Source organism: Prinia subflava, chromosome 13, assembly GCF_021018805.1.
Source record: "Prinia subflava isolate CZ2003 ecotype Zambia chromosome 13, Cam_Psub_1.2, whole genome shotgun sequence".
In the NCBI taxonomy this organism is placed as follows: domain Eukaryota; kingdom Metazoa; phylum Chordata; class Aves; order Passeriformes; family Cisticolidae; genus Prinia; species Prinia subflava.
This window is the reverse complement of record NC_086259.1, coordinates 14180091-14202808: the sequence shown is the minus strand read 5'-3', so window position 1 is coordinate 14202808 and position 22718 is coordinate 14180091. Positions and strand designations below refer to the sequence as shown.

At 46.9% G+C, this 22718-nt stretch overlaps 1 protein-coding gene across 4 annotated transcripts in view; it reads right to left on the bottom strand.

Annotated features, from left to right (window-relative positions):
- The window catches only part of PLEKHG4 (pleckstrin homology and RhoGEF domain containing G4), an 85034-nt gene that overhangs the window by 56786 nt on the left and 5530 nt on the right, over nt 1-22718 (bottom strand). For all 4 annotated transcript variants that reach the window (XM_063410599.1, XM_063410600.1, XM_063410601.1 and 1 more), the window contains exons 2-4: nt 14024-14221; nt 6092-8204; nt 659-874 (exon numbers count right to left, since the gene is read on the bottom strand). In XM_063410599.1, the coding sequence (XP_063266669.1) occupies nt 659-874; nt 6092-8204; nt 14024-14221 (2527 nt within the window). The remainder of the gene's footprint in view (nt 1-658; nt 875-6091; nt 8205-14023; nt 14222-22718) is intronic.

Here is a 22718-nt window from a genome sequence, read left to right as displayed (position 1 = left end):
CTGAATAACATTTGACCTGCAACCCAATAATTCTGGGAAGTTCTCCCTTGATAGTTAGTTTTGTCATCTGCTATTTAGCTGCACAATCATTCACCCTACACGTTGCTCAGTCACTCCACCGGGATATTCCTTTCAACACTATGTGTCAAGAAAACAAATGTTTTCTAAAAATCTATTATATTTAGGTGGCTACATTTAATCAACCAGACTTCTAATTACCAAGAATAAAACTCGTTTTCAAGAGTCGAGTCAAAGAGCATCTTCTACATTCCTATCCTTTAATTATTACCAAGTGAATCAAGTTCCTATTCTTCTGACCAGGTCTGATGTCAGGCCCACCAGCCCATCATTAGCTGCACCCTCACTCTGCTCTTTTTGCACTCCAGGTATGAGCCCACAGATTTGGCATTTCTGACTCATACACGCTTGGTTAACATTTTGAGACACCTGAGAGCAAATTAACATTAATGGGAGGGAAGTTCTACTTCCTGTCCTGCCCATTTGGAAACTTCAGAGAAGTCAAGAAGTGGAACTTCTGAAGAGGTTTAGGGTGAAAGAAATAGAATTGGCACCAGCCTCCAGCCCTGCAAAAGGAGGCTCATCTCCCTTGCCTCCTCCAAACCGCATTTCCAAGACACATTCCAGCTCAACTACTCACCAGGCAGGTATGCAACTCCGCTCCTGAGCACTTCTGGGTTCACATCCTTGACTAGGGTAGGTGCAAACTGACCACCCCAGGCACTTCTAGAAGTTGGGGATGTCGGGGGAGTGACGGGTGGTGAAGCTTCCTCCAGGGCACTGCTTTTACTCCCTGGTTTCAGTACACCTGTGCCAGGTGCCTCTTTTCTCATTTCTGTCTCTTCTGACATCATCCCTGTAAGACAAGCAACAAACAGAAGCTTGAGCAGAGTTCCACCCTAAAGATCCCAGGCAAGTACCAGACTGGGGAGGGATGTACCCCCAGCTCCAGCACTCTGCAGCTCCTCCAGCCCTTCAGCCAGTAGCATGCACGCTCCAAAACTGGTTATAAGATTAATATTACTGTATATCTAGAAAAAATGAACCAATTTATTGTGAAGTTTGCAAAGTATAAAAGCTCGATTCAGATTGGGATTACTGCAGTCAAAGCCCTTTTTAAAGGTAACATATCAAACAGTACATGTCTGCTCACAGCCTGGAAGTCTGGCACAGTACAAGTTCCTGGCTGAGCTCCAGCAGCCTGAGCATGCTGAACTGATAAACCAGCTTCTGACAGGGAGGGCTATTCCATCAGGACAGAATTACTCCCCCAACACCACTTTCAGATTAGTGCCTGAAAATATGAAGTCAACTGGAGGCTGACAAATCAGCTGGAAATTAGCCAGAGAGACCTTGCTCTCCTCATTCAGCCTTTTTTAGTTAACATTTAATGTGAAAGTCAGAAACATATTTAAAAACACTGAAGAACAGGATGATTACACCAACCAGCTCCTGCTCAAGAACTGCAGAAAACACTTCCTTTGTCTGACACCTCAGCTCTAAAGTACAAGTTATCAGAATCAGTTAATTCTAAAACTAAATATCGTGGCTACTACATGGAAACTAAGGCTAGTTCTATCAATTTTCATGTAAAACTATCTGGAAATAAGAAAAGAAGAATCTACTTCCTGTGCAAGAAGTATTATTCCACATTTCCCAACATCACAAGAATTAGAAGCCAACAGTACATCTTCAATAATAGATCTTTAGCAGCCTAAGTACACAACTAGGCTATCCTTGTGTTTGCAGAAAGATATACTAAATAAAAGTATATTTTATACTTTAATAGAAGTATATTTATATATAAATAAAAGTATATACTAAATAAAAGGCTATACTTCACTAAAATCCTGATACTTCAGTATCTACCAACAAAAATATCAACCTTTCTTCAGGAAAATAAGAGTGGATTTTTTTTTGCTTGCTTATGAAGTCAGACATTTTAATTGCTATTTAAAATTTACTTCAATCATCCTACCTTCCTGCTGCATCAACAATGTTGACACTTGACTCAGTTTATTTACTAACAGATTCCAATACTTCATTAAAGAGCAGGACCAGGAACAAAGCAGCCCTTGAAGTGGCTTTCAATACAAGTTTTAGCAGTGAAGGAGATTTACAGGTTGAGGCTTAGCCCAAACTGTTTTCAAAATTGCTAAAATGGGTGAGAGAAGTGCCCTGAGCAGCATGGCTCACTGCACTAAATCATCCAGCAGTGGGGGAAACTAAGGAGGAGCTCCCATCACGGAGGGCATGATAGAGTAGCTGCTCATTCCTCTTTGGTAACACCCTGGTTGAGGAGCATCCCTGGGATCCAGCCTGGCATCTGCTGCATTGAGCCACATAAGCTGCTCTGATGGCTTCAGGGCTCTGGCCAGTTGTGGGCTGTACCAGAGCCCCACTCTGTTCCTAGGGCTACCGCAGCCTCCATTTCCCAGTGGTGCAAGAGGTCATCCACTTCAGACAACACTGCTACATCTTCCTGAAACAGCATTTTAGAGGGGCACTGATCTCCTGCAGAAAGGGTATCCTGAACATCACAGAGTCACAGAAGTTGTGCCCAAAGGTTTCACATTAAGAGCTGGCAGACTTTCTAGGAGAACATGGAATCACTTTATCAGAGAGCTGTAAGGCCTGGCAATAAGAAGAACTACACAGTCTGTAGTAAAGGGGTCTGCATTAAATGACAAAAGCCTGCAAAGAAGACCAAAATGTGGGATTTAAAGAGGACAAGAAGTGGAACATAGCTGTGTTCCACATAGGTCACACACCAGGACAAGAGAAATATATAAATGAATGTGACAGTCCTGCCTTGGATATCCCTTAAGAATAAGGTGACAGCTCCCAAAAGGTAGGAGAGAAGCCTCTTGCTCAGCCTGCCACACACAGTCACGGTATTAGGGCTTTTCAACCCTGGGAAGACTACACTAAAGCTGTGCAGCCTCTCCAGACTATGCACATCTTGCCCAAACAAAACTCTTCCCCAGGCTTCTGAAGGCCAGCTCTGATCTGCAGATGCCAGCTCTCCCAAACAGGCCCAAGCACACTGTTGGTTATTTGCAATCTGGGGCGGAGGCACTCACTAAAGCGGAAACTGTAGAATGTGGAGGATTGCATCTAAAAGCAAATTGAGAACAGGGACATCTGAATTTGCCGTGTGTGCAGGTTCCACCTTTCCCCGAGGTTAAGGAAGTGGTAGAGGAGGATTTGCTTGTGTGCATTTCAAAGAGACATTAGCATTTTCCCTGCAAACTGCCCCAGCACCAGTATCACCTATGCTAACACCAGGTTGTAACTGGGACCAGGAAGGGAACGCCCTAACAGGTGCTGCTGAATATGCCCCGGTGTGGCTTTTCAGCCTATTTCTTGAATATCAAGATATTCTTCCACCCACAAAATAGAGGAATTCTTTCCAGAGCTGCAAAGTTTCAAAATCCACTTTCATTGAGATGTTAGTCATTAGGAAAAAACAGCAGTCACATTATCTGTGAATGGAACCAGTGTAAATTTTCAGCCACCAACTCAAAAGAATTCACATTTGACTTCAGACTTTTTTTCTATTTATATCTAAGTCTTTCTAAGTTAGACTCTGTTTGTGCACAAAACAAGCTCACTGAGAATGAAGTAAAGGGAGCAAGTTAAGGGACAAGGAAAAATCTGTAGACACAGCACACTCAGATGCCCCAGTTCTGAACATGTTTTTGACATAATCTGCAATATCTGCTGTGACAAGCAAGCTCCTCCACCACACACAGAGCAAATTGTGCCTCTGCCCACTGCTGCTGAGGTGTGAACTTCAGATCTGAACTGACCCAGTAAAGCTTAAGCTTTGTTGTTATTTATATTTTAGGCAAGATACTCACAGTTTCTAATCACAGTAGCAAAATGATCTCAACAAGACACAGAGAATTTAACCTACAGAACTGCCTCGCTGGAGAAGTAGAGTCCATTTGTAGGACATTTGCTTTGCTTTGTAATTTTATCTCTGAATTATCTTATAAGTACATCTCTGAGGGTTTAATGGGGCTAGATTAGGAGATAGCTTGTTTGGATCTCAAAGCAATCAAATGTAATTTAATGGATTAAGCTTTTTATATTTCCAGCTATGGTGTTTAAGAAATACTGCCAGCATTAACAGATACTTGAGCTGCCCTTTGGCATAAGGAGTTTATTTGGTTAGTTTGGGTGGTTTTCCTGGCAATTTAGGTTGTTTCTTTTGCTTTACAAACACTGAGATAACAAGGTCTGCTTTTTTCTTAAACTGCAATGCCCGAGTTTAACATCAGCAGACTTGAGCCACCAATGTCACCTATTTCAGCTGAATCCCCAGAATCATTTGTATTGTCTTTCATTAAAACAAATGTGTGTACCCCAGAGGGGTCCATCACTGTTGAAATCTCCAGTAGTGGCCAAGATTTCTTCTTTGGACCAGTGAGAACGAGCTCAAACTAGCTAGACCTGGCAAATTTTAGACAGAAGAGATGAGAACACTGAACAAGCAGCCACCAGACTCCTGAGCAAAGTGTCCACCCAGCACTAAACACAGACTCAGTGTTTCAAGGCCTGGTCCTGAGCAAGCATGAAGTCAATCCAGGTTCAGCTTGGCCAGGGGAATGGATACCCACAGCAGGTTATTTCCTGGCATATATCCCTCAAGACCCACAGATGGGCAGAAGGCGATTCTTTTTTTTTCTGCTCATGATGATAGATGCTCACAGAGATGTGCACTGCAGAAATAGAAACTTTTGAGCTGACCCTCCATTTCACAGAAGAGAAATGCTTCTGACTTCAGAAGTATCAGAAATGCCTGGCAACCCTGGGCTTGCCTAACTATGGATTTATATCAGCTTAATGCAAATGTTAATGAAATTTTATTTTAATCAATGGACACTAATTTAACTCCATTAGGAGCTCACTAAGACATCAGGTCAAATGTGACTTTTGGACACTTGAGAAGCAGCTGTGCATGCAGTCAAATGGAATCATGCTGGAGCTCTTGGCCACATAATCTGGGACCAGGGCAGCCTTTGGATCTGTTACCCCAGAGGGTCAAACATGCTCTAGGAACATGGATCTGTACAGCAACCCTTTCAAGAGTCCTCACTCCAACATTTCGAGCTGAGTAATTTTCCTAGCCAGGGGTCTCAGCGAATGAGAGCTGCTGAACTGGAATGGCGTGTTCCCCCGCCCCCGGCACACGCCCGCTGCTCCTGTGATCTGCACACCGAGGCGAGGCACAGCTCTCCGGGCAAAGAGCCGGGCAAAGCCCACACCGGGCCCGTGCGGTTACACACTGCCTGCCCACAGCCCAGTGCAAAAGGCAGACCCCTGGATTGCCCTCTCAGTTCCTCCTGAAGCAGCACAGCTCCAGCTCGGGAACCCAAGCATTGAGAAATCTGGGTAATACCTGCTTGAACATTCCATCTGAGTTAAGTTAGATGCTTAATGTCTGTGGTCTCCCATTCAAGTTAAACAGCTCCTACTTGAAACATAATCGAGCTGAAGAAAGCATGCCGGAGGGGAAGGCAGGGAAGAGGGGGAATCCCTCAGCTCTGCAGTTTGCAGAGCCTGAATCAGTTATCAACACATACATCTGTTGATCTTTAGGTCACGTTACACAGCTAGTATTTTACTGTACCATCCACTGCTGCTTCCTCTTGCCACAGCCATCTTCCTAAAACCAGTTTTCAACTATGAAAGACTTGTACAGTTGGACAAGTCTCTCCTCACACATTCTGCTCAACATGAATGTAGCGGGAAGAGGTCGCCAGCAATTAGATTAACTGAAATTAAAAGCTTCTTCCAATGGAACTTTTTCCTGTACAAACCTAAATTTGCAAAGAATTATTGAACAAAATACAACAATAAACCCACCTGTGAAGAAAAAGCTAATTTCACGGCACAGAAAATGACAATTTAATCACTTCCCAGGATTTTGTGCTATTACCCCAAAGCCTCTCAGATGTATTTATCAAATCCTGCCTGATAAGTAGTATTCAAGCAGTACTCCTGGAGGACTTTGCTTTTAATCCATGTTACCAAACACAACCACACAAACATCCAACAGCTATACCTTTAACAGATGATGTCCCAGAAGTTGCCTCTGTCTGGGAGTGCACAGTGGTAGGCTCTGTATGCTCCTCAGCAGGTCCTGAGGACAGTGGTCCACCCTCCAATTCCTCTTCAATGGATTCCAGTGTTTTTGAGGCTGCAGTCTTCAACTTTTCCCTGTAAGAAGAACCTTCCTGGTTCTCCACCTGTCCCGCCAAGTCCTGTACTGCAACATGCTCCAGGTTCAGCACAGAGTTCTCTTCACTTTCACAGCCATGGTTTTCTACCAGTCCTTGTGATTCCTCAAACCTTCCTCCAGACCTCGGGGTTTTGAACAGACTTGAGTCTTCTTCTTGTGCATCAGGAGCCAACAAGTCACTGTTATTTAATTGTTCTGCCATCTGATTCCCCTCTACTGACAGGGTAGTTTGGAGTAGTACAGCTTCTTCAGCCCTTTTATGCTCTTGCTCTTCACCATCTGACAAGGTTCCATCTGCTGGAGCTTTCACAGAACAGTGACTACGACCAGTCTGATTTTCCTTTACTGTCAACATTTCTTTAGACTCTTTCACTTTCTCTTGACTGTCCCTTCTTCCCATCTCAAATTCATCTACATCTCCTTGGCTCTCTTCTGGACGACTTAATGGAGAACTGATATTTGCTTCATTATTGCTGCAGCAAGCACTTACATCTGCCATGTTCCCTGAAGGAGAGCCTCTCACCCCACCCACATCTGAATTCTCAGGCAATGTAGTGACCTGCATTGGCTCAACACTTCCACTGACACCCTGGCAAGAGACATCAGAACCCTCCTTTAGTGTGCAACGTGGTCCCAAAGGCCCTAGGACAGGTACAGGAGAAGCGTCTGTCAGTGTCACGTCCTTTTGACTGTCAGTCAGTGGCTCTGTAGGTACTCCCAGCATCACTTCCTCTTTAGCAGCAGTAGCATCTAGAATAGCTTCTGGGCTCTGCTCCAATGCTTCAACACCAGCATTTTCACTAGGTCCATCACTTTCTCCTTTCATGTTTCCAGAGGCACCAGGCACTTGTGCTTTGCAGCTGACAGCATCTCCAGCACACACATCACTGTAGCTGCACAGTGCATATCGCCAATCCAGTGAGTGTTCACCGTGAGTCTCCTGCTCTGCAGATGAATCTTCTGCATGGCAAGCAGGAAACTCAGCCACAGGGAAGTTATCACTCATACTTTCAGGATCAACCGGTATCAGCTGACCCTCTGGAGACAGTTCTCCATGTGCCATCACTTTGTTGCCTTTCAATGGAGTAGTATTTTTGAGAACTTCTGTAGAAGTGTCCATTTGACAGTGCTCCTTCTGTGTGAGTGCTGACTGAATTAAGTTCTTGGAGCAGGTGCTGTCTTGTACAATAAACCTGTGCTTGCCTTGAGACTCATTCACTCGTGCCCTGGGCTGAGTTAGATAACTTAATGCCAGCGACTGGGTTAAAGATCCTGTTTGTGGCCCAAACCTGGGCAGTGAAACTTTTGCCAGCTCAACGTACTCTCCTTCAAGGTCACTTGTCAAGTCCTCTTGAGCCACAGGGCTCATACAGACACCATTGATCAGAGATTCATTTAACTGTGGAGCTGTGCTGCTAATGACAGGGTTGTCTCGATTTGGCCTTAGTTCCTGTAGATACTGAGACCTCAGGTCTGGTGAACTGTACTCAGTATGGTTCGTGGGGAGACACAAAATTGAACGTTCCTCTGTTACTTCTGGAGAGATGATATTGTTTTCAATAATTTTTGGTTTATTTATAAATTCAGGATTAACCACTTTATCCCACGGGACACGAAAAATTTTGTCATCAGTGGTTAGTAAACAATTTTCCAGTGCTATGCCCATCCGCTCTCCATTGAACGTACTCAACCATTCCAGAGTAAAAATAGAGGTATATGAAACTTCTGGAATCACCACTTCTTCTACATTACGCTTATCTTTTGCCAAACATTTCAATACAATTCGGGGAGGCTTCTTCAGAGAGGGGACCACCTGCAGGTAGAAGTCACCAGGCTTCAAGATTTGCCAGTCAACGGAAGCCAGCTGGATTACAATCTTCTCTTGAATACACAGGGGCCAGCCCGCATGGCGAAACAGCAATCCGCAGTACGGAGCCTATGGAGACAAGAGAAAGTGTTTTCAGCACCAGCAAAAGAAAAAGCTCAGGCTTTTCAATAAGAGAGATCAAGAAAATACGTGAATTAAGGGTCTTTGCTTATTGGTGTAGGCAAGTTTTCCATGCTAAGGTCTTCTCTTTAAAAAGCAGAAGTAAGAAAAGCTACCAACACAAACCACCCATGAGGACAGGTGGACACAAGATTGCAGCCTTCCAGTGAAGGGAGAAGACACTGCAAAGACAAAACAGGAGATAGGAGGCAGCAAGCACAGTAGAAAGCACAGGAGGAAAGCACAGCAGAGCCACAGAGGAAGAAGGCAGCAAGTGCCATCAGCAAGCTGTGAGGAACCACACTTAACATACCAGTAATTTCCTCATTCTCAAAACATAGCAGCACTGAGTCCATGCCTCACACAAATGCTGCCCAAGAACTGAAGTTTCATGGCTGAACTGACTTGACTCCATTATTTACAGCTTTATCACAACTTCAAAAAATACTTTCAGTGCTTTGAACTCGATTCTGTTTGGGTAAGATTTAAATTAAGCCATGATATAAACTATGAATTCCAAATTATCTTCATCTTTTTCTCTACGGCAAGGCTTTAGATCCAATTAATTCAAGTATTTTGCCATATACCAGAGAAACCAGAGAACTGAAAGGAACCTCCTGGATCCTCACACACCTTGAAAGAACAGGCACTGTCATAAAGCAATTTCTTTTCTTATGTTCATCAATCTTTACCTTCAGCCCTGCCAGATTTCTAACACTCCATGCACCTGAAGCAAAGTTGCTCACAGGTTTGGAAACCCAAATCACCCTTCAGATTCAGTAATTCCTCTTCTTCAATCCTGTATTTTCTGGATGTGTTCCCATTGCTTAGAATTATTAACCACACCACATGACCTTAGCATGTCTACCGTCACCATCTCCTTGGCATGCCTGAAGTATCCCCTTTGTAATGTCCATTTTCTTTTTCTTAAAAACCATTTGTTCATTGTGCAAGGCATTGCAAAACACTGTCCATAATGGCACCAGCACTTTCCTAATGTGGTAGAAGCATCTCTTAAAGTTAAAATCCCACTTGTCTTGTAGTCATGCCCCTACAGTAACCCAGTCATTACTGGTTTTTCTTCTCAAACTGATGAACTCCAGTTCAACAACAGAAGTTCTGCCTGCCACTTTGTGGAGGCATGTGCTTGCCCTCCGAGTCGACCACTACAAAAATTTAAGTACAAAGTTTTAGAGCTCATCTTATGCATTGCATTTGTCACCCTCCTCTTCCAGGTTATTGTTTGTGTGTCCCAGGCTGGTTTCACCACAAACATGCCATACATACTCTAACTTTTTATGCCAGGGTCATGGATGAGAAGCACTGCGTGTTTCAGGACTCCTGCCTCCAGCTCTGTTTTCCCCGCAGTACAAACATCCTCCCTCCCTTTCACCAGTTTGTAGCCATCATGCAGTTCTTGCATAAACCTCAATCCCTTTGACAAAGTAATTAATCCTCGATATGACTCCATAATAAATCTTTTATGGCAGAGGTTAAACAATGAAACCTATCCTTCTAGAGAGAGCTGTTTTATTAAAAAGGCTGGTGTGACACTACCTGCCATGGACTAACAACATGAAAATGCTATTCAGTTTTTCATGGGTCAGTTAATTCTGTCCTTGCTCAGTGCATGATGTTGTAGGCTCAGCTTGTTCTCTGTATTTTGTTACTAGCCCTGACTTAACAGATTTCCCTGTTACCAGACATTCAGCATTATATGGTAACTTCTTCCACATTCCAGGATGGAGATCTGCCAGTCCTATTTCTTCGAAACAGTCAATTTCAGTCACAGTAGTTTTACTTCTGCTCACTTACTGCTACAGCCCTACTGCTGTACTTACTGCATCACTACAAAATGGAACCTTACTTTAGTTCTTATTTACTTGAAGGATCATAGTATTACCTTTCTATTGTAACCTTGACTCAGGGCAGACTCACCTCCCCTTCTTTCCTCTTCCCATTAAGTTAGACCCAAAAACCCCTACAGCCTAACACACACAGTTGCTTGTACTTCCCTCAAAGCTAAACTGTGCAGTCTGATGTTCTCAGGCTTTCTCATCTGCAAGACACACATGCCTCTATCAGTAAGTTCCTGTCATCCACAGTGCAGTTGTGGCACACCAAGACCACCTCTTGCAGCAGTTTGCACAAGCTGCTTCTGCCTCCAGCAGGTCTCAGGCTGAACGTACTTCATGGACTTTTAGATCGGGACTCACACAGCACCTCAGTCCACAAAGCTTGCAGCTCCTACAGAAGTGCCCAAGCCAAGTATTTTGTACATAAATTTTAAACTAGAGCAATTTGCAGTTTTCCAGAAGAGACTGTACCATTGCACCATACCAATCCCTCTTCTCCCATTAGAATATCTCCTAGTAGGAATATTAAGGCCATGGGTATGTACCAAGGGTCGTACAGGGCAAGAAGAGGCAGACGAAGATCAGTTCCCAAACTATTTTATAAGAAAAGGGAAAGATGCAATCAGCAGCAGCACAAACATAAAGCTGAATTCCATCAGCACAAACTTCACATAGAGATTCTGTTAAAATTTGGATGCAGAGTAACCCACTGGAGGGCCATTTCTATATTAATACGTTCAAAAACTCAGCCTCACTGCTTAGGTGTTTACTTGTCTGCCTACTGACTCATAAGGAGAAAACTCAGCAATAAAATCACCAAAACCAAAATGCAGAATGCATTGAAGTTCCTGAAAAGCCCTAAAAAGCCACAGTCTAACTGCATCTAGAGCCAGAGTAACATCCAAAGCAGGAATGCAAGTCCCACAATAGTCTAAACATTACAGAGCTTTAGAACTTTAGAAGTGGAGCATCCTCATGCTGCTCCTGCTCCAAAATGCACCTTCAAAGAGAAGATTATGTGAAGAGGCTTATTACAGTCCCTTTAACATCTCCTTCTGAGGCTCAAGAGTTTGCTTTTCTCGTGTCCAAACACTACCAAGCCAAACCAGGCTCATCAGAGGAGTGCCAGGAACACCCTCTACACCCAGTGGCTGCAGCCAGGAATAAAGCTGCCTCTGAGGAAAGAGCTGGGCACCAATGACAAAAATGGCACAAAGGTGGAATCTTCTAGAGCTACAGGGATGGTTAAGCTGGAACAGACTATTTAGCCCAGGATGTCACCTCAAAGCCAAGGGGAAAATCTGGTTTTTAACTTTGTGCTAAGGAGAGACAGACCCCCTTGGAACACCCCTTCCAGTCTCTGAGGCTGATGATTTTAATACACCCAGCTGAAGCCCATGAACTTGTCTAATACTTCATGAAGCCATTTACACTTTTGTCACTGCAGAGGCTGACAAAAGATCTAGTGCTCTCAAGACTTTCTACAGTAGTTATTCAGACAGGAGTTAATTCTTTTCCCTTTAATCTGTTTAGGAAACGCTCACACGGAGCAGCTGAATAACAAACTAAGGAGGAAGTACTGCTTTTGTTTAGACTCTCTAAAAGGCAGGCAAGGCTTTCAAAAAGCAATTAGCAAGAAACAGTCCTCTGTGATTTCAGACTGTAAAGGGGCATACAGTGGAGGTTTGGGGAAGAGACATCACAGCTAATTAAATAAATGTCATAAATCAGAAAAAAAAAATTTAAAAGATCAAACAAGCAGAGTTTTAAATAAAATATGGAATAACCTTGGGCTGATTCTGAAGATGGTAGAAGGTACCTAGAGCTTCTCTCAATCTCCCTGTACTATCACGCTGGAAATAAAAAATCATGAGTCATGGCCAGAAAGGGTCACAATCAAGTAAGAAAGGATCTTGCTGACTCCTCTCCCAGACACTTCACACTTCACCAAAAGCTACCAGTACCTAATGCCCTGTGCAACCCTCCCTAAAGACGGCTGCTCAACCAACACCACATCTTGTGGCTGCCAGACAGGTCTCCAAGCACAGCTCATGGCCCTCCATCACCTCCCCAAACTGTGCTACACAAGTAGGACAGCCCCACTGGGCAGGTTTCCCCCTCCCACAGGACACCTCAGACCCACTGCCATGTCACCTGAGCCCAGGTCAGCCAGGTGGGCCACCAGCATCCTGAGCTTCTCCTGTGCCCATCGCCCTCATACCTCCCTCATCAGGACCTCGAGCTCCCAATGCCCTCACCTCTCTTCCTCCTCAGGATGCCCAGTGCCCACTGCCCTCAGCTCTCTCCCTCCTCAGGGTGCCCAGTGCCCTCAGCTCTCTCCCTCCTCAGGGTGCCCAGTGCCCTCAGCTCTCTCCCTCCTCAGGGTGCCCAGTGCCCTCACACCTCTCCCTCCTCAAGGCCGAGCACTTCAGCGCCTCGTGCTCCAACGGCCCTTCAACAGCTCAACCGAAGCCACCCTGCCCGTCAAGGCGGCCCCGCGCTGCTATTGGCTCCCGCAGGCCCCGCTGTCCTCCCATTGGCTACTGAGCTGCCGAGGCCCGCCCCCCCGGCCACACCCGTGTCCCACCGTTCCCGCCCCGAGGGCCGCGCGGGCCGCGGGCGGTGCGCGGTCGGTCCTGTCCGTGCCCCGAGCGCCTCCGCTGTGGGACAGCAGCGCTGTGGGCCCGGTCACTGCTGCTTTCCCTCCCTCCCCTGCACTGCCTCACCTGCCCAAGGCACCGCTGGCCGCTCAGAAGCTGCCGGGATCTCGAGGAGTGGGGAAATTGCTACCTTGGCTCCTTCAGCGAAGGCGGTGTTTTGGGGAAAGCTGTGAAATGTCTTGAAATAATTACCAGTTTGTACAAACGAAAAGCCTTTTGTTTCTTTAAAGGGGGAAAAAACACAATGCACCATAGAATTAGAAGCTCCAATTAGATACTGATGGAATAACATGTAATCCAGCGTTCAGGGTGGGAGAGAGGACCAAGGTCACGCACCAGCTTGGATCCTCCTCGACTCACAAAGATGTCTGGCACCAAGCTGGAGGCTGGTGACAATACAAGGTGACAAACACTGCACCAAAACACACTTTCTAGATACCTAGCCCACATGGATCCATCCTATGTGATGAGTCTGTCCCCCCAGTATTTCCTTGAAACAAATGAGTAACTGACTATTTCAACCTCTATTCCATATTTTTCCTCCTCGTAGAAATTCCTTACCTTCTACCATGAGGACTTGAAAGCCTGGCTGCACACCCCCTTCACATTCAGAGACAAAAAGATTAGAACAGACGCACATTTTAGGTTGTTTGGGCTGGTAGGGTTGTTTTTCATCTTGCAGACTTCGAGCCAAGTTTTGTGATGGAGGTGTTTGACTCATCGTTTCTAACATTTTAGACTCCCAACAGTAAAGCACGTTAATCTTGGACTCGTTCTGGCAGTAAATGTAACGTGACTCCTCGGGGCTACTGAGCCTTGTGACCGTTCCAGCAACCATCAAAGGGGAGCTGGAGCTCTGGGAAAAACACCGACTGGCAGCATTTCGTCCCACACGTCATCCTGCCAGTGGCAGGACCCTGGAGGCTTCATCCACAGGGCCAGGGAACAGCTGGGGTCAGAGGCCACCCCAGTCAGCCACATCTAGCAAACACTTTGCTAAACCTCTTCCTGTGAATCCCTTAAGTACTTGGAGTTCCTGATTATGGAAAGGGAGAGCATTGTTCCACACCTGATCTCTGAAGGGTTAAGCTTCAACAACAATTTCTCAACTGTTTCCTAATTGTCTGCCTGCCCTCCCACCTAGGCTGCCATACATACTCAATTGCTTTTTGCCAGCCGTTTTGCATACGAGAGCAGAAAGAAAACTCTCCAAGAAAGCCTTCACAGGCCTTAGAGAGCATGATGTACTCACACAGGCATCCTGCTGAATGCACTGCAGGATGTGCTTGGCTGGAATCAGGAAGTCTATGAGGTAGTGCAGTCCATCCCCACGGTACGTCTTCTCCACCACATCAAAAACTTGGCACAGAACAGTGGCTGCGGTAGCCTCAAATGGAGGGTAGAGTGCTGATAACGTACTCTGAATGCAGCCGTCCAGTGATTCCGAGTCCTGCCGAGAGAGAAAGCGTTAGTGGTACCAGGGCACAATTTGCCCAACGCCCAGGAGCGCAGCCATCTCCAAATGCAGGAGGAACGAAGATCAAAGGAGCCAAGCGCTGTCCTTTCTAGCTTCTTTTGGCACCAGCGATTCCAGGTAAACACAAAAAAGCTCTCCCAAAACGAGAGTGGAGTGCTCGCAGAGTGCTGTGCACGGCGGTGAGAATTCCCAGCTTTTGCTTACGCAGCAAGTCCCTCTCCTGCCTGCGCGGGGTGGGGCGGCTTTAGGCCACACCGCAGCACGTGAACGCGTGCAGCGAAACGATTGTGGGGTGGGAGCATCACCCGCCCCACGGTCTGGGGACACTCCTCGGTGGGCTAAGGAGAGCTGCAGTGGGCTGAAGCTCCTCAGCCTCCTGCGCTCTGGAGTCCCAGCACAGGACAAGGTGCCAGAGCTGTTTGGTTCTGTGGAAAGCCATTCACCAGTGCGACTCCTCGTTATTCAAAGCTGTTTGCCTCTCATGAAAGGCTCTGCTCCAGGAGCCAGGAATTTTCTGCAGGGTGAGATGCCTCACACCAGGATTCACGCAATGCGTGTGAGCAGAGCTGCCTGTGGTCCCTGAGCACACCCATTGATACCTAGGATGCCTGTTCAGGGGGATCAGAGACAATGGCTTCCCTGCATCCACCTTCGTTTGGGAGAACCTGCCAGCCAGAGCCTGCCCATAGTGTCAGGACCAATTCCAGTGCTGGAGGCCAAATTCTGAGTTATTGCATGGGTGTAAATCAAGTGAGCTTGCCAAAAAGTAACAATAAAAAAAATATAAAGCTGTACATATCTGGGGAGAGGATCAGGATTGCTCCTTTCTTTTCTGTTTTAGAGGGGAACCCTTGGGCTAACTTACAGACAGTGGGAGTAAGTTTTGCTACAAAACCGAATGAAAGTTTACTCAGGTGTCTCGCCAGATCCTCATCTGATCCAAATCCATCACCTTTCACTAGACACAAGCAATGCACTTCAGCTGCTGGCCCTAAAGTCCTACAGCCTCCTGTAGAACAGGAACAACTGCATGGACATGCCTGAAAATACACTTCAGTCCCACAGCAAGATTGGGAGAGAAAGTTAAACAAAGCAGTGCCACAACAGCTTATGCCACAACCAGGGAACAGCAGAACAAGGGGATCAGGAGGAAACAAACAGTTTCACATGGTAGCACATCACTGCAGGTGCCCCTACCAGCCTGAGAAAGTTCAATAGTCTCAGAGCAAGCCTGAACTGACCTGCAGCCCAGCAGAGATGTTGCTCTTCACACAAGCCTTTCCATCTTTTGCAGCTTAACAATCTCCAGATTCCTCCTTTAGAGGGCTGGGTGTTGAAGCACAATATAAACTCCCTGCTCTGACGCAAAGCTGCCTTGTAGGACAGCCTGTGGGACTGCACAGGAGAGGTGAGGTGATGCCTCCACAATCGCTGCCTGCAATGAGCTGGCAGAACTACAGTGACAGGCAAACCACACACTGCCTGTGGGACAGCACTGCCTCCTTACCTTTTCTGCTGTTTCTCCTCATGTCAGCAACAAGCAAGGCTAGATGGCAGCAGGCTCCTAAAGTGTTCATACCTTTTCTGAGAGACCAGCTGCCTCCTGCAGTACTCAAAGCCAATGCAACCAGATAAACATAGGTTAAGGAGCTATTTTTCATACAAATAGAACCATAGATTACCCTGAGTTGGAATTCTTAATCCAATATTCTTAATCCAAGAATTCCAAAAGCAAGAGCCCTATGTGCACACTCCCAAGTGCTAAATTCTAGGGATGAGCATTTAACCCCAGTTCTAAATAGGAGGAAAAGGCTGTTTTAAACAATTTACTTTTCACTCAGAAAAATAATAACCTCTGTTGATACCAACCTGTCCCAGCAAGTGCCTCTGACCTTGTCAGATAAAACTGGCCTTCACACAGGTGCTCTCCCACCCCACCAGTCACCTGCTTGGACACTATCACAGTAGCATTGCTGCTGGCAGCATTTGACAACAATCTCCCTCTGACCCTCCACAGCCCACAGGTTCAAAATATCAGTCAAAACCAGCTGGAGTTGGTTCTGCACCATCTTCTGTCCCCATGTTCTGCTTGAGGAAAATTCTTTCAGATATCAATCCCTCCCCAAAATAAATTTGTTAAGTTCACTGTTGCAAATAAAACAAAGAAGTCAAAATATTTGCACATGAGTCAGTGCCTTGCTCTAAGGTTCTCACACCATTCCTGCTGCCTTAGCCTTCACAAAACAATTATTAACATTGGCACTAAATCAAAAATCCTTTATATGGTTAAAATAAACCAGGTTGTACATTATCCTTCCTTTAGTAAAATACAGAATAACCATAGCCTGTAGCCATTGCAGAGTGCAGTGCTAACTGCACTCCCAAGCACAGAGGCTTTATCTCCCTTTGGCTAGATTATACCACAAAGCCATGATAGCTGTGTAGGTTTCTAAGGGATAGAGAGAAGGTTTCAACCACTACCTTTTGGTAGAAAGAAATGTTTGCACCAATCTCTGCTAATTCTGCAGGAAAAGCTCCATACAGGAAGTAGATTCCCACATCCCACCATGCTGCATGGGATTGCAGCACCAGCATCCTTGGGAGGCTACAAAGCAAGGCACAGAATGAGGCTACAGAACTCAGCAGCCTCCGTGTGCCACAGATGAACGTGGAGGTGACACTGCTCTTCAGTGCTCCCAGCTAGGATGGTCACCCAGGAACAGCTCCTGCCTGGATGGAGGGTGAAACACGGCAGTGCCTCAGAAGCCACCCTGAAAATTCAGGGGGTAGAACATGGCAGAGCTTGGAGCCTCCAACAGCAACAGATTCTCCCTGAATAAGAGACTTATTAACCCAGTTCACAGTCCTAGGGATGGGGCTGTTTATTTGCATTAATTAACTTCTCAGACTGCAGAGGGGCTGGAGGAAAGCACCTCAGCCAGGACTGCAAGAGGCCTCCTGGTCCTGCTGTGCAATGCCAGAGCACACATCCAGCCTGCCGGCAGGGCGGGCTACTATTCATGTGGAGCAGACAGGGTTTGCAGGCACAGGGAGCTCATACAAACCAGAAAATGGGACAGTCCCCTGTGGTCCTGAGTCTGATAAACCTGAAGTCTAGAGCCCATCTCACCTACATCATGGAATCATAGAATGAGTAAGGTTGGAGGGGACCACTGGAGGTCATCTAGTCCAACTTCCCTGCTCCAGAGTGCCCTAGACCATGCTAGGAGCCCCCTAGACCCCTGCAGGGTCCCCTAGAGCATGTTACTCCAGACAGTTTTTTAATATCTCCAGAGACGGTGACTCCACAGTCTCTGAGCAGCTTATTCCAGAGGTTCCATCCCTTATCTCAAACAAGCAGTGTAACCCCCAGCAGACACGAGGAGAAACTTTTGTGACCTGGGATAAGTAAACAGCACCTGGAGAGAAGAACAAGCTGAACCTAGCAAGGATCCATGGAGGGGACACTCCTGCTCCAGCACATTTCCACAACAACCAGTCCACCGTGGTCCCCAAGAGCTGGCAGAGCCTAGCACAGGAGCCCACTGAAAAAAAAAGCCTCCTTCACAGAGTGCACATTTCAAGTTTCCCTGCTCCCAACACTGTTGCCACATCCCTCTCACAAGAAAGGTCCCGGACATGTGCTTCTTTTCAGCCACTGCGCACAAACACCGACAGAAGCACTTTCCAAGCAAGCCAGAGAGCATCTCCGCAATCAAAAGGAGTCTTGGGATTCAAATGATTCTTTGTCAATAGCACAGGAGGACCTGTAAACTCCAGCTCACTGCCACCACTCCACCACACCTCCCAAAAGAGAAACATGCTTTTAAAATAACTCCTCTATAAATCAAGGCGCTAAATAAAGCCCAGGTTAAGGTCATGTCCGGCCAAACTGGCTTTCACTGCAGCTCAGCTGAGAGCCGGCTGCCGGTGCAGGGGATGGAGCACAGGGAGGGAAGAGGAAAGCACTACATGGGGATGGGATGGGCTTGGCTCCATTTGGCTCCCTGGGACAGGAATAACCTAGTGTGGTTCCACCCAGGAGGCCAGGGGAGAAGTGAGAATGCAGGAGGACTTCATATCTGGCAGAGGGCTTTGGTCTGAACAGTGGGTGGGCTGCCCTTTCTCCCCTGCATATCACGGATGCTGTGACAAATAGAACAATAAAGACTGTTGTGGCAAAGCTCTGCTGCTCAGCCCTTAGAGCCCCAGTCCATCACAAACTGCAGCAAGAATCAGGAGTCAATCAGAAGTGAGGCTACAAGTGCCTGGGCAGAAGAGGAGCCCAGCAGTTGTTGCAACCCTGCTTAGGGGACATCTACTTCTCCTGGGGCAAGCAGACACTGCAGGTTGGATAAGGAGCCTGTCATGAGGCATCTGGAGTAATCTGGACTTTTCTAGGTGCACTGATTGAATTTTCTGCCTACATTTGTGGGCATGAAGAGAGTACTATAGCAGCTCCAGCCACTGGGAACTCCTGTCATTCTGCATTTCTTTCTGACTCAGGACTGAACTTCTTCCTCTTTGGGACCTACTGCTCACCAATTAAGTCTGAACCCTGGAGAACCTCCTACGGGTTTGGAGAACAAAAAGTCAGCCTGCCTGGGGAGCAGAGAGATCATCCCCAGAACTACACACACACTTCACACAGCATCAGAATACCTGTGCTCTTCAAGCAAAAGACAGCAACCTAAGTGGCTCAGGATAATATAAGTCAGTGCAGGGGAGGGCTGCAATGCTTCTGGACCCACCTGGGACTACAAAGCCTTGGCAGCATTTTCCCTACAACTCACCCACGCACTTTGCTCATTTTGCCTACAAAATACTGAGTCTTGGTCAAGGCGAACATGAAGAGGCACAGATCTTCCCTGCTGACAGCCCAGATGCTGTCTGTAGACTACTAAAAAAGATTGTTTTGGTGAGACCAGACTAACAGTTTGACTAACCCATGACTTATGGCAGACAACGCTCCTCTTCCAGCAGGCTGGACTGGCCCATGTAACACACTGAGAATTCATCCTTTCAACAGGAATTTAAAGAACCTACAGCTCTGCTTTCACAAGCCTACACCCTCATTTGAGCTGCCAAAGACTGAAACTACATATCCCAAAGTGCCCCAGTTAAATCCAGAGCTTGCCGTGGCTTGGCAGAGCAAGGAGCATAGCTGGGCAGAGGAGCAGAGCCCGGCACAGCGAGTGGTGCCCGTGGTACACCCAGCTCTGAGTCACTGAGCGTCTCGGCTCCCGCTCAGCAGGGAGACCTTGCCAGGAGCTCCCGCAACTTTGCCCTTCTCCTGCCGGCTGCCCAGAGCCTGGCCACGTCCTGCACGCGCCCACTTTGTCCCCTCTTGCCCAGGTGCCAAGACACAGCGCAAAGGCAGGACAGGAGGGACCAGAGGGTGCAAAGGTGAGGGGAAGAAATGACCCAATCCTCCCATACCCCAGACTGGAAAGTAGAAATAATAGCAAAACTGGAGAGAGGCAGAGCTCTGAGCAGCACAACACCGCGCCTGCCCATGGCTCCCAGCCAGCTTTAGGACTGGGGGAAAAGGAGATCACAGCAGGCGCTGAGCAGGGTCCCTCCGCCAGCAAAAGCTGCTGTGCTGCACCACTTGGCTGGGGCTGCTCAGCTCTCAGCTGACGTGAGAAACCTCATTTCCAGTAAAAACAGACCTCTGGGCTTTCCATGAAGCCGAAAGACAGGCTGCTTTCCCTTTAAATAAAAGAGACATTTCTGTGTTCAGAAAGGTCTTTGGCTAAAAACAAGGCTTGTTTTTCTGACAAAATTTGAGATTTCCCACTCCATTGCTGCAGAGAGGAGAACCCTCCCAGCCCCATTTCCTGAGCTGTTCTAATCACAGCGGCAATGAGTTCAAGAGAGAAAAATCTTCCCAGAGCAAGTGCCAGCTCCCCTGTCTGCTGCTCTGAGGCTCAGGGGGAGGCTGAGAAGAGAGCGCCTGCCTTCGGCACCCTGCCTTCCTCTGGATAAAATAATGTATTATTAAGTGGTGCAGCTATAGAGGTAGGCATTCCTACTCCTGAATTTACACCACCTTCCTGTGAGATAACAAGGAACAGTTCTACCTGCTCTTTGGGCTATTGTTTTATGCTTTTCAGGGAGAAAAGCACAGCACCCAATTCCACTTGGGATGCAAGTGTTCGCAGTCTCACCAGGCCAGCTTTGCTGAAGTGCTGTACCTCCAAAAACAAGCTGATTTCTGCATGCCACCATGGCATCCCTTGCAGAGGGCATGGCTGTAGCCTGGCTCAGCTCCCCTGCACTGAGGCAGGCAGGACTGCTCCATAGCCTGTGGCTAAACCAGCTCCTACAGCTTTGCAGGGAGTGGTGCTCTGCAGACAGAGCTCAGAGAATCATTTCCAGATGCCTCCCTCTGTTCTCCCAGTCCTACTCCGTGTTGACGCGGCTGCGGCAGCCAAAGCAGCTCCTACTGGGCAGCACACAGGATTATCATTCCAGGCACTGCAGGAAAACAAGCGCTTGGAAGCGATTAACTCATGATCTCTCATTTAATTAAACAAAGGGAAAAATGATGTATTTGCTTTTCAGCTCCGAGGTCCCTGTTCTGCGCATGCTGTAGGTCTGGGCGTGCGCAGCTGGGGAAAGACGGGCCCAAAGCTGGGTGATCTCTCCAAGCCCAGGCTTGGTTTGTTTTCACTCGAGGGGGAACACCCCAGATTCCTTTGAAAGTGAAGCATGACCTCCTGTGAGTTTTAAGCTTTGGAGTGCACAACTACACCAATGCTGTCCTTGTGCTGGAGCAAAAGGCAGGGAATAGCAGGCAGCAGAGGCAGCCTGGTTCAGGTACATCCCTGGCTCTGCACCACACTGCAGGTCACCTAACACAGGCATTATCATATGGCAACATGACCAGTCACTGAGCCTGCTTCCCAGCCCAAGACCCCTGTTTACTTGGGTCTAATACAGCACCTTCCCCCTAATTCACCTTACTTCTCTCTACCCTTCAGGTTTTTGTACTCCAGCTTTTCTGGAGAAGAGATTGTAACTTTTTCCTTTCTCTGTTCAACATCCAACACGTCAGAAGAGCTGCAGACAATTGCTGATGATTAAAGAGGCCAAAGTGGGGGTGACCCACAATCCAAGAAAGTTGTCTTTTAGTCAGAGTGGGGAAGAACTGGGAAATGAAGATAAGGATCTCCTCACAGGGACATGTCTTGCTCCCTAAGGAGTCCTCAATGTACTGAACAGGAGATAGGTCTTTTATCCATAGCAACAAATGAGCCCTGCCCTCAAACACCAGTTACTTTCTATCAGAAATAGATCAAGGAGATGATATAGGTGTTTAAAGGGCAGCTGAGACAACAGATCAATGTCCTGTCCTTGAACAGACACCTTCCAGCTGAAACAAGGGCCTGCAAGTGGATGAGAAGAGCTATGTATAAAACACCATCCTACAGCTGGACACCAGCTTATTTTGGTTTAGTTTAATCAAGGGATTAAGTCCTTAATCTGAAATAACTGTCTAAGCACAGATTTTTTTTTTTTTAATATCACTAGCATAGCTCTAACAATGCAATTAATTAAACAGGTTGTACTCTGTGTGCTGCAAAGCTTCGAGTACTTTTACAACAACCTTCCCAGAAACAGACTCATGCTGGAAGAGTGTGAGTGCTGGCAGCCATGGTTTCACTGCCCATTGTTAGCCAAGTGCACCTTTCCACCTCCTCAAGACTGCCTGGAGCTCTCCCCTTCATGCCTGCTGCCAGGCTGCCAGGCTGCCCTGCCTTGGGCACCAACACTGGCCGTGGCACCATGTGCCACAGTCCAGCCAGGGACCTCCACATTCCAAGTGTCATGTTCCTACAACAGGCTCAGACAAGGCTTGCTAAATCCTGTTAGATATCACAGACAGAGCCAAGAATTTCACAGGCCACTTCTATACAAGTCCTGAGACATTGCAGCCGACTCCCTTTCTTTATAGAGCTCTTTCTACAAATGCACTGAAAACCTTTCTGTCTGCTATTGAACAAAAGAAATTGCTTGAGCTCATTCACCCTATTATTAGTGACAGCATTTGCTCTGCTCTCAACTTCAGGCATTGGCATCCATCTGGCAAACCAACCCAAGCAGCAGCATGTTGTGCCCCTTCTCATTTCTGCCTAATGGGTACCAACTAATAGGGCATTCCAGGCAGATGAAAGATGTCTTTATACTTGCCAGCTATAAAATATCCTAAGTAATTCTTCACCAAACAGGTCAGCTCATTTTAACACCTTTTAGTCAGAGGCATTAGGCCACCGCCAACCCCTTGTGTTCAGACACCCATCTGGGGGCATCTTACAACAGATGGGCAACCGCCTGTGCTCAAAAAGAAAATGATAATCCTTCATCAGGCCAGCTGATGAGTGCCAAAAACTATCTTCATGGGGTCAGTATTTAGATTATTAGTTCTGTGCCAATGTTGCACACATTCTGCACTCACATTCAGATC